A 12,336-nucleotide genomic window follows, 5' to 3' on the forward strand; every position below is an offset into this window, starting at 1 on the left:
TATTTTAACAGTACCTATACTGGTAAATCTCTACGAGAAAACTTTAAGAGAAATTAACTAAGTTTCCTTTACTAACTCGCGCTCTATAGGGAGGGTGTTCGTAATTACTCTAGGGAGTCACCTTAAAGGGACAAAAGAGAAATGTTATCAAAAATGATATCTTCACTTGTGAGGATATCATATTGTTTTTATCGATTTGTTATCACTCGGTATACCACTGACTTTTATATAATAAAAAAGAATAAAGAATGGATATTCTGTCATCGGCGCACAAGATGATCATAATTAAAGACAAGGATAAAAAAAAAAACAAAACAAAAAACAAAACAAAATAGTTAAACAAAACTAAACACGCAAATGCACAAAAGCAAATTACGACAAAACAAGAGCAAAGAAAACGCGAAAAAAAAAAAAAAAAAAAAAAGCACAAAAAAGCACACTAAGAGAAGTAAAATGTACCTGCACCAATAAAGTCATGGCTTCAGTTTAGAGGTGAACAGAGCGATACTAGAGGCATTTTGAACTTCAGTGCTGAGACGGAATCAAATGATTTGGGGCCTTCAAAACGGAGTAAGAATTCCTTACGTTTGCCCTAAAGTAGGGGAAACGGACGGAATTCTTAGTTCTAGTATTGTATTTATGTACGTCCGGTAGTTTAGTAAAAACGTCATTTGAAACTTTCAGGAAGAAGGTGATTTTTGTCTAGGTATATGACTCTCTGGTATATAACTTTACCTAGTTGAAGCTTGATCAGAATGTTTTAAACTTTTTAAACTCACAAAAATAGGATTGGTATTTGCATCAAAAATACCTCTCACTCGCCTAGGAACCTGGTTGGAGATTAATCAGGTCAATGGCAAAAAAGGTCAAAAAACAGTTCCATGTAAAGAAGGCATGAACGTGGAACGGTCAGATGAAAAACACAAAGCCAAAATCTTGTACCCGATCAGGTCGTCCCGACTACAGACTCGAACAGACATGGAAATGCTAAGACGACAGTTAATGTAACATTTTATAAAATAAGCTTTAATGCCAAATACCTTTTTCAACCCGCGACAAACAACTGACAGAATATTCCAGGCGCCCACAATTTACAATGCGACGGACTAAGACCGAGCCCCACTCCTACCCCGTAAAAACGTTACGCTTGGGAGGTTTGCGTTGATCCGTGGAAGGACGACATTTATTGAAGGCGTTTCATCGCTTCTTCGTAGTTGTCATCACCGCGTTTCTACGCACAGCTGGTAGCTTCACGGAGTACACAGCCATGGTGGAGTAATAACAGCATAAACATGCAAGCTACAGGTTCATCTTCTAGTCAAAGAAACCCGTAATTTCCGTGCAGTCCACGCTTTTCGATCGTCAACATGGCGGCAACTCAGGAGGAACGAACAATAAATGCGAATGTGCCAAGCGGTTCAGACGGAACTCATCCGGCGAAATCAGTGTTAAAAGAAGCTGTTGATGCTGTGCTCAATTCATTTGCTAAACACACGCATGGATATGGCAGAGGTAAGCTAAAAGTTATCCAAACCTTCCTAATCATCTACAAACAACGACACGGCTCACGAACATTTGTACTGTTTGGCTTTCGTTAGTGTTTTCACTGAGATTACACGTAACGACGTAGCAATTGTCTTCAAACTTGCAGTTATTCCGGTTGTTGAAAACCAAATATCTAATATTTCGTGGGGATAGATTTCTATAGTTTTGATTTGATGTTTACAGTTGAATTTCCAAATAGAATGAGTCATGAATGTCCTTTTCTTTTCGGCTTTTTGTTTTATTCCGCTGCGTTTATAGTTTCAAATGACCTGTTACAATTATCCGAGAAGTAGGTCAAATGAAAAACTTGTTTAACATTTAATTTTCAAAATCTTGCTCTGTGATGAGTACGAAGTTATCCCTCTCCTGGGCGTATTAACGCCACCTTGATCCGGAAATTACATCGCTTCTCACTCAATCGAATATTGAACATGGTCTGCAACGAGAAAACGTCAATCGCTGCAATCTTAACCGCACTTTATTAGTGATTACAATATCGAAGACGCCGCCATCATCTGCAATATTCTATTAACTTTATTTTTTCTGCGAAGTTGCACGAGATCGGTCAGCCTGGAAATCGCAAGTCTAGACATATATCACTATCGATCGAAATCTCAAAATGTCGACGAAAGGATTCGTGTTTCATTCTTGAATGACAATGATGTTTGTGTTGTTACCAGATCTTTTCAAATACTTGTAGACCAGTTTGACGAACTGCTTTGATTTAAGCTTCTGTTTAGGCGCAAAAATCTTTCAAAAGTACATGTAGAGTTATTTTCATGCAAGCTTGCTACACTGTAGAAGCTTCTACTCAATAATATTCGTTTCACGTGGAGTTCATCATGTGATTACTTGACACTTTGGAATTTAAGAGGAAGCTAACTTGTTGTAATTGGGTTGTTCTCTTTTTTGAAGTTTCTGAATAACCTATCACATTGCTGATATTATTAACATACCATGCCAGGTCACCAATATTTTTAGGGTTTATTTAATTGATGAGGAGACTACATGAAACCTATAGAAAGTCTATCAAAGGAGTCATCTCCATTTTGTGGCTGATATTATTTTGAGTTGATAATATGGGCAGATTAAAATTGAAGTCAGGAAATGTTCTGCACACCAAATTCCTTGACATGCCATAATTAAGACAAAAGGAAGAATTCAAGGGTAAGATTTTTTTTTAGAGATTTGGGATGTAAGTTAACTTGTCTTATGGTTTGTTCTTTTTTTGAAGTTTCTGAGTGACCTATCTCATTGCTGATATCATTAACATACCATGCCAGTTCACCAATACTTTTAGGGTTAATTTAAATGGCAATCAACTATCTGAAACCTCTAGAAAGTTTATCTTAGGAATCATCTCCATTTTGTGGTTGATATTATTTTGAGTTGCTATGGTTACAGTACAATTGAAGGCAGGAAATGCTCTGTACACCAAATTACGTAATTTAAGACAAACGGAAGAAGTCAGGTGGAAGTGGTACTATAGGACCCTTTGTACAGTCACAAACAAATTATTGGTGCCAGCATTTTCAGATACACGTATCAGTTAGCTCTAAATTATAAGATTTTATTTTAAAGTTCATTGGATTTCAATGTTTTTTCTCACCAGCTTTTAATCACTTCCAAATTAGAGAGTGTAACTATATATTGAGCAATTAGATTATTAGCTTGAGATTTCTATCGTGTGATAACTGATGAGGGTGCAGCTCAAGTCAACTATCACGCATAGAAATCGAGAGTGAATAATCTAATAATTGTTTAAGTATAAATCTACTAGTTGGTCAAAACTTTATCTAAATTGTCTTCACAGACTTTGAAAACACCAAGAAGCGGCCATCATTTCGTTAACAAGGGCACACTGCTAGGCTACTCACTATCTATCACAGAATCGATAGTGAGTAGTGTAGCCAATCAGAGAACAGCATTCGTGATAGAATACTAGTAGATTTACACTAATAAATGATAGATGAAGTCTTTTTATGGACTGAAAAGTCCTGGTGACTAGCTAGCTTGGTTTGTTTTTCACATTCAGTCTTTGAAGTTGTCAAGTGCAAGCAGCAGTCAATTTCTTTTGTTTGAATTAGTTACATTGTAACTGATGAAAAATTGTTCTGCTCTGAGGTGCACACAAGGCAATGACAGTTTTGAAGTTAATGGTAACACTTAAAATATATGGGCTAAAAAAATATTGTCTGCACTTCTAAAAGAATGGCTGGAATCTGTTTTTGAAAAAGATACAAAAATATGCTTAAACTTGTGCCAATGGGCCTTTCACTGCACGAGGGAATTTTTGGGATATAAAATGTTTAAGATAAGAGCTGTAGTGCATCCATGGAAATATTATGTCACTCGGATATTTATACAGTAAGTGGTTATTATCTGCTGATTAACATTTGCATCACATATATTACAATTACTAAGTTAGTTCAGGGGGCCAATAACAAATTTATCAATCAGTACGTTTTCTATCTTGCTATACATGTGGCATTTAGAGCAGTTTTCATTTGAGTGTTGTAAAACCAAAACCAAACCAATCACATACTGTAATTAGACTACTCAGCCAATCTCAAACTGCAGTAGTAAAACCAAAATCGAAGTAAATGTAATTGCCTGACACTCAACTGAAAACCAATCTAGGAGAAAGACACCCAAAGCAAAAGAACAACTAGTGCAAAAATAAGTTAAGCCAGCAAATGCACTGATAAGCACAACAATGATCAATGTACAGACGGCTTAAGGAATACCAAGGGCTTCAGTGGCTTTCTGAAAAGTTTTTGTTTTTTCTTTTCTACACAGAAATTGGGTTATTTCTGTCCTCTTTGGGTCTATTATTTCTTTTTCTTTGTATTTTTGGAATTTTCCACTTCAGAGCATTAGCACAAAGGGCTTCCATGTGTAAATGTTGTCAAATGTTTAATGTGAAAAATACCGAATAACATGTTGAAATACATGTGCTAGCTCTGAGATGAGCATTTTCAGTGGACATTCCACCATCCATTTTGCCCATAAAAAATTTACGAGATTGTGACACCTCAAGTAGTGTATTATTAGTTTTAATAGAAAATTTGCTTCTTTTTGTAAACATTAGGTAAGAAAAATGATTAAAGGAAAAGGGATTTTTTTTCAGGCCTGAAAGGAGGAAGTAATTTTAAAAATCATTTTTTCCTTGCTTAATTGTGATGGGGACTGACTTGGTTGTTGCTTAGAGCACCATATGTAAGATAAAAAAACACATACATGTACACAGTGTAGGAAATGTAATGCATATAGTCTGTCACCTCTTATTGTTCCTTCATGGGTGTGGTATTTCTTTCTCTTGAAATGCTAAATGTGGCTGGAAGTGATGAGAAGCGACTGTAATTGCAGGCGATGTCATCCATAATGTGATAAATAGTACACTTAATGTAAGCTATTTTTAGACTTAGTATGCTACATGTATAAAAGGAGGTGATTGCGAAGTTTATGTGATGTTTACCACTGGCAACCATGTTTTAGTTCTTAAAAAATATTTAGCAATAAATCATTGTGTCATTAGAAATGATTCTTAACTTACAAGATGTTAATTGTAATATTGTTCTTGTAGTAAATGTCATAGAAGCATTGCAGGAGTTTTGGCAAATGAAAGAATCCCGTGGAGCTCCCATGAAGGGTGGTTCCACTATCCTATACGAGCCTGAGTCATCGGAGAAGCCACCGTACGTCTGTTATGTAAGTTTGCCTGGAGGAAGCAGTTTTGGGAGTTTTCAACCATGTCCAACTAAAGCCGAGGCTAGAAGGAGTGCTGCAAAGATTGCACTGATGAACTCTGTGTTTAATGAACATCCTTCCAGGTGATTACAAACAAAATAGATTGTTTGAGAATTCTACTGCATATATTTTCATTTTCCTTCCCTTTCCTACCTGTATCAGCTATAGTAAGATCTGTTATACATTAAACATATGACAAGGAGATTGTTTCCCATTGAGATCAAGGTACATGTATTTGTACCAATAGATGTTTGGTACATGAATTTTTTTGGGGGGTGGGGGGGAATTCATGTATACAAAAGTCCATGTCTTATCGTGGTACATACCATACATGTATGTAAGATACTTTAATTTAAAGTATTTTACATACACGTACAGTATGTACCACAATAAGACATGGACTTTTGTTTTCTTCACGAGTGGTCACCATGAGTGAGAAAGATGTACACTGTATGGTCATGGTATTTACACATAAATGAGTAAGAGCAAATTAGCAAAGGAGTACATACATTTTGTGTCCTGGCATATGTTACATAAAAGGGGAAAATGCCCTTTCACCAAATCACTGTAATAAGAACTACTTAAAGTTCCACTCTGTAATTTCAGCTATTAATTTACAAATTACTGTACCTTTTTCCTTACAGAAAAATTACAGATGAATTTGTGGAATCAGCTGTCAAAGAAGCCGAGTCAACAGAAATGCAAGTTGCTCTGAAGAGAAGAACAATAAATCTGACAGCAGACAGCTCTAAAGATCCCAACACTGGTGTTGGAGCATTCCGCTTTATGCTGGAATCAAACAAGGGAAAGAGCATGCTGGAGTTCCAAGATCTAATGACAATATTCCAGTTATTGCACTGGAATGGGAGTTTAAAAGCCATGCGCGATAGAAACTGTTCTCGGCAGGAAGTGTTGGAACATTATTCTGATAGAACTATTGATGATGAGATGAGGAGTCAAATGGCGTTGGACTGGATTTCCCGTGAACAAGAACAACAAGGGTTGATAAAAAGGGAACTCGACAAGGCTTGTAAAGAGTTAGAACAATGCCGTCTTAGTGGGCGGGAGCTGAGGTTTCCTAAAGAGAAACGTGACATTCTGATGCTTGCTTGGAGTCAAATTGGAAAAGTTTAAACTCTTGCTCTAGTAGTTATCAAATTGGTTAAATTATTGCTGGGGAAAAATTACGTAATGTACAGTTGTATCATTTGTCTGTGGTAAGGATTTTGCATCCAGGTACAAATCTGGAGACATATTTTAAGTGATTACGGAGCTAACTGTAGTAGAACCAAGAGGTATTGTCTCAGATGAGCAGATAAAACTTGTAATTAATACCTAGCCTATAAATTGAAGCTGTAATTATTTATTGCCCTGTGTTAGAAAGCTATGTACAAAAGTTTGTACAATTGATTGTTTCATTAGTATTTTTTTTTTCATTGTGCTTGTTCATAGATTTTATGCTGAAAACAGAGGTTTTTGCTAAAGGTAGTAGGTTTTGTTGTTTTTGTCAAATCATTATCAAGTGGACTTCAATAATTATGCATGAAGTACAATGTACAAATGTATCATTAATTTTAGAATGGAACTTGAATTGGAACAGTTCTGACATACACTGCAGTACTTAACAGCAGTGAAAACAAATGGTGACCCAGGTCTTCAAATAATAATAATAATAATAATAATAATAATAATAATAATAATAATAATAATAATAATAATAATAATAATAATAATAATAATAATAATAATAATTCTTATAAGATTAAATTTGGAAATACAGTTAACAATAAAGATTAGCGAAAAAACTGAGCAACGACGTTTTGGTGTCATCCTGGCACCATTTTCAAGTGTTTGACACCTCATTGGAATGAACATGAACATTGAACAGCTATCTTAATCTTAATTTATTCAATTTTGCACCTCTACCATAGGTATAAATTAGTTTACTTTTCGCACAAATATTTTTTAACTTGAAAATGGTGCCAGGATGACACCGAAACGTCGTTGCTCAGTTTTTTCGCTTATCTTTATTGTTAACAACAACAACAACAACAACAACAATAATAATAATAATAATAATAATAATAATAATAATTATAATAATAACTTTATTTAAGTGTCAGGGTAAGTATTTAGCTTAGACAAAGCAGGTTGCCTTACTGAGGCTGCAGTGTTTCCTTGTTCAGAATAAGTTACAAGTAAGCACAAATACTGGTGTATCAGTTAAAGCCTCATGTCATGACAGCCTGAAAATTTTATCCCATTAGTGTGTTCTTCATCGGCCTTTTCTGGATCACAGGAACTGTGAAGTCACTGACTTGGTGGAAATCAGGTTTCAATATTTCAACGACTTTTCTACAAATAGTATCTCATAATTTTTTTTGTTTTTGTGATCAGTTCTAGAAACTACATATACCATTTTAGTAGGAGGTTTTGAAGATAAAGCATGATTATTTTATTAACAAGTGAAGCTGTTATTTTGCTGCATTTTGCAACATTGGAGTTTGCCTAAAGTATGATCACCAAGCATTTTGATGTAAAAACTTGTAAAAACACAACATAGTCAATAAACAGATTGAATCAAAACCTTGCATATTTATTTTAATGTTTTCAGTAAAGTTGGCAACATTTGAAGTAAATGCCATTTATACACACATGTACAGCAACTCAAAAAATGTTTCACAAGTGTGAATTACATGTACAAGGTAAGTATTAAATGAAAATGTCGTCAAATTAAAAATACCATTAGCAGGTTTCCACGATATTTTTTCTTACATGTAGTTTTTGCTTTCTATATAGAGTAAAATAAAAATATTAAAATAGCCTGCTATCATTCTTTTGAATAGTACAAGTATACCAGACATTGTATAATTAACATTATTATTTCATGAGTGCGCATTAGATGTAAGATGATAGATACGGTAGCCAACAAGGTGCATACTGGGGAGTTGGCTATGATCAGGGTGATGTAACAGCTCTCATCAGGTCTCACATGAACAGCTTGCTACCCTTTGAGAGAACAATAGAACAAACAACAGAAACAATGTCCCTAGCCCTGAAACAATAACAGCTGCTAACAATGAAGAGAATTACAAGCTTACAAGAGCTGCCACACTTCAGTATGATCATCTCATATCTATCAAGTGCGAGCGGAATAATAATTATTACTTTATTAAAAACGCCCCCAAAATAAAGCTGAGCCAAACAACAACAACAAAAAACATTTTAATTGTATTATCCCTGTTATCCAATAATCAAGTTTTTTTTTAATTTTATTGCTAGTGGGGGTCTTGAAAATAATTAACATGCAACTAAAAAACAATTAATGCTAGTGTTAAAAGCAGGCATCGTGTGATGTTTTGGTGAACATTAAATTCAAATACTGGTAACTTCCAAAAATTTTTGCAGCCATTTCAGTGGATGTAATTCTTGAAGAAGCTTCTCAAAAACATTAACCAATTAAGTTTTTCATCTATCTAGTGTACAAGTACGTGTAAGAAAACGAAGGGTGTTGAAGTTCACAGGTGTGCAGCTAATCCTGGTCTTGCATTTGTCGGCGTACAAGGTCGGCATAAAGGCCATTTCTAGACATCAATTCTTGATGTGTTCCCACCTTAAGAAATAAGTGAAAAAATCTAGTTTGTCAAGATCAACACTAGAAAGTGCAGCCTCTGCAAACTAGAAATGGCAATCTCTTGGTTGAGTCTAATCAGTGCTTAAAATCAGAAACTAATTAATTACTAGTGAAAGGCAGTTGGGGGAGCAGAGGGAGGAGCTGCCAACTATCAATACTTGAGGAATAACATATTACTACCGTCTAGGTTAGTTTATTAAGTTAATTTGAGGTTGATCCACCACTCTTGAAAGAAGAGGTGATTTTAATCTTTAATTTAAACATCTTCGTTGTTATAGCCTTGAATGAAACTTACATAATAAATTGAAATACAGAAAGGTGAAGGTAAGCACTGCATACCGGTAATTATGAGCCAAATGCCCCATCAGGCTGGCCAGTGCTTATCTCTAATTTCTGTTGCAACTCGGAGTATTTCTACTCTCTCCTGAATGGGATGATAGTCCATCATAGGGTTCTCTGAGCATTAAAATTTGCCAGTACCCATTTATACAACTGGGAGGAGAAAGGCATTGTGCCTTGCCCAAGCACAATACGATGTGTCCTGGCCTGTCCAAGGCTCGAATCTGAACAATTTGATTCGGAGTCCAGCACACTTACCATGAGGCCACCACACCTCCACTAATACAGGAAGGACTTACCTCTTTTATGTTACCATGTGAAAGAACAACAATCACATCTGTCAACAAAAAAGAAAATTTCAGGACTTTTAGTACTCATCCTTGTTGCTGAGTGTAGACTATGGAGCAATACATTTTTACAGGCTTAACCCATTGACGCCTGAATGAAATTGCCCGCGACCCACCCCTAATTCCCTGGCGTTTTTTGGAATATTTCTGAGCGAGCGAAAGCACAAAAATAAACCATATGCGCAGTAACCACAGACACAGGATCAGGTTTCAAGACATCGTTTATTTAAAGTTGAATAAATGAAGGGTCGAAATATTAAAAAATATTAGCAAACAGAACTCAACCTAACGTGTAAAACTGATGAGAAAACAAGAAATTATATTATTTCTTTACCGCGCGACAAAATGTCCCACAGAAGCTGAGAAAATTGACTTTGCGAAAATGAGTCAATTATTGACTTTGGAGGACAAAAACGAAACCAAATACAACAGAATTGAATTTCTTGTACTATAACGGCTAACATTTGAGAAAACAACGAAAAATAAAAGCGAGAACTCATGTAAAAATCAATCTGAAAACAAGAAATCAAGTAATTTCTTCGCCGCGCGACGAAAATATTACAGCCCTGCGAAAGAAAGAGGAAAGTCGTAAATCAAAAAGACGACAAAAACAAGCGAATTATTTTGAGATCAGTCGTATTTCAACTGTGTCAAATCAGTGGCCATTTAGTTCTTTTCTCAGCGGTTCTGTAGTAGCTGAATAAGACTCCAAACAATATTTGAACGAAGCGAATAAACTAAATAAACAAAGCACCTGGAGGTTGCCGTAAATTAAATATGCAGAAATCCAGCGTGCAAGTTACGGTTCACTTTTAAAACCTAAAATTCCCAAATACAGGGAACCAAATGAAAGAGATGCGAAAGGAAGTTCAATAACAATAAATTTCGTTCAAGCTGAGATGAATAAACCTATTTAAAAGCAAAAAATTGTTAAAAATTTCGCAGACGTGCTTCGCTGCATAACCGCATGTTCAAATTATTCTTCACGCTAACACGAAAGCTTGAGTTTTTACCGACCGCTTTTGCAGTCATTTTAACGCCCGTGGCTTTACCAATCGTTCCAAAAGTTGAATTCAACTTCGAAGTAATAATGTACATTACCATTTTTGTTTCTCAAATCCGAAAAGCCGCTTTAAACCTGCGATCTGTCATCGAAACTTACTTGAAAGCGCTCCGATCTTCATGTTTTCTCGGCGGTTGTAGGAAGAAAAACTTCTTCACCAGAAAGTTTTGAGGAAGTTTTGAGGACTCTGTATTCCTTGATCCTCCATTCTGAGGCCACCTGAACATTGATTTGTATTTTTCCTTTCTATTTTAAAGCCCAAAGCAGTAATTTATCCGTGTTAGGAATGAAAACAAGACCTTGGAATTTTTTAGATTTGGACCGCAACGCGCCATGTTACCTGCACTTTTCGAGCGCGCGATTTTAAGAAGAAAAACCGTCTTTCTAGGACCCCTAAAGTCCTCTGAAAATATGCTCAGAAAGTCCATTCTGATTGGTTTATTTGTCCTCAAGAACAATAGAACAAAAGGGGAACCAAAGAATCTTCAGGGAGGGTAGGAAAGGCAATTGTCCCCATGTGCTTTTTTTCGGGCGGTTACGGGCGGCACAGGGAAATGGAGGAGTTTTTCGCATGGGCGGTTCCGGCGGCACAGGCGTCAATGGGTTAATCTGTTATTGCACGTACTTCTGCAATATATTTGAATGCCCTCAAAAATTTTGCACTTTGCATGTCCTGGGCTATTGGACATGACTTTTTTTGCACGCTGTGTCCAACAAAAATTGTAATTTTAGTTGTACTGTATTTTTGATGGACTGATACAGGTTAATACCTTTCAGCATCTGTCTTGCACATGTTTTATTAGTCACTTGCCTATTAGTGCACGGAGGAATAACTATGATTAGTATCACCTAACTAGTGGAGTAATGCAAATCCTGGATTTTGATTGGCTGCGCTACTAGAGGACTATTAGTAATAGTCCTTGAGTAGCGAAACTGGCGCAATCGAGTGTGATGCTTTCTTTCGTTTTATTCCCAAATAGATATTTCTTCAACTTGCATTTGCTAACTTTATTATTGCCTTTTCTGTCCGACTAGTTGGGTGATAATAAAACAATTAGACCCTTCACCCTCAAGGGCCACGGGTCAATAGCCCATTCAGCTTCGCCTCATGGGCTATTGACCCATAGCCCTTGTGGGCTACGGGTCTAATTGTTAATGATGATGATGATGATGATGAAGTAATACTAACCTGCATTCTGTATTGTACTAAGTCTGTGTGCAATCACTACAACGGTGCGACCTGAAAAAGATAAAGCAAAAAATAAATTCAATGTTAAAATCACAACACAAGCCTTGCAAAATATCCCCTACAAGTTATTTTCTCCCCCACATAACCTTGCTCCCAGGATGTTTCCCTTAAAAATTGGGAGGGGCCTGGGGTTGCCCCTCCCAATTTCTAAGGGAAAAGGCCTTGGAATGACATCGTCCCTTGCAGAGCTCCTTTAAAAATTATATTCTTGGTAGTTACATGTATATTTGTTCCCTTCCCTTAGAACAGTGAACTATATTCATTTGTCAACATGCGTAGCCCAATTAAGGAACACTTTCCCCTACATGTACAGTACATAAGTTTACCAAATTAACTCTTCTTTCAATATCTAAAAAAAAAAAAAATAGTTATAACCTTTTGTGACTTTATCCAGAGCATCCTGTACAAC

The 12,336-nt window shown here is 36.1% G+C and overlaps 2 protein-coding genes across 2 annotated transcripts in view; one reads left to right on the forward strand and one right to left on the reverse strand.

Moving 5' to 3' along the window:
- The first annotated feature begins 1,136 nt into the window (after positions 1–1,136).
- LOC110069207 (LIX1-like protein) lies at positions 1,137–7,881 on the forward strand. Its single transcript, XM_020776693.2, has 3 exons — positions 1,137–1,512; positions 5,132–5,378; positions 5,940–7,881. The coding sequence occupies exons 1-3, from the start codon at positions 1,368–1,370 to the stop codon at positions 6,427–6,429; spliced, it is 882 nt and encodes a 293-aa protein (XP_020632352.1). The 5' UTR covers positions 1,137–1,367; the 3' UTR covers positions 6,430–7,881.
- Positions 7,871–12,336, reverse strand: part of LOC110069206 (mitochondrial potassium channel ATP-binding subunit-like) — a 14,982-nt gene continuing 10,516 nt past the window's right edge. Inside the window, exons 10-13 of the mRNA XM_020776692.2 lie at positions 12,303–12,336; positions 11,868–11,918; positions 9,568–9,605; positions 7,871–8,908 (exon numbers count right to left, since the gene is read on the reverse strand). The exon at positions 12,303–12,336 is cut by the window's right edge and continues 25 nt beyond it. Coding sequence (XP_020632351.2) covers positions 8,828–8,908; positions 9,568–9,605; positions 11,868–11,918; positions 12,303–12,336 — 204 coding nt within the window. The 3' untranslated portion in view covers positions 7,871–8,827. The remainder of the gene's footprint in view (positions 8,909–9,567; positions 9,606–11,867; positions 11,919–12,302) is intronic.

The sequence above is a fragment of the Orbicella faveolata genome, unplaced genomic scaffold (genome assembly GCF_042242905.1).
Source record: "Orbicella faveolata isolate gen_17 unplaced genomic scaffold, um_ofav_v1 contig_46, whole genome shotgun sequence".
In the NCBI taxonomy this organism is placed as follows: domain Eukaryota; kingdom Metazoa; phylum Cnidaria; class Anthozoa; order Scleractinia; family Merulinidae; genus Orbicella; species Orbicella faveolata.

Coding starts and splice junctions, on each gene's coding strand:
- LOC110069207 (XM_020776693.2), top strand. CDS start 1,368: ATGGCGGCAACTCAGGAGGAACGAACAATAAATGCGAATGTGCCAAGC. Junction 1,513..5,131: donor CACGCATGGATATGGCAGAG/GTAAGCTAAAAG, acceptor TTGTTCTTGTAG/TAAATGTCATAGAAGCATTG. Junction 5,379..5,939: donor TTTAATGAACATCCTTCCAG/GTGATTACAAAC, acceptor TTTTCCTTACAG/AAAAATTACAGATGAATTTG.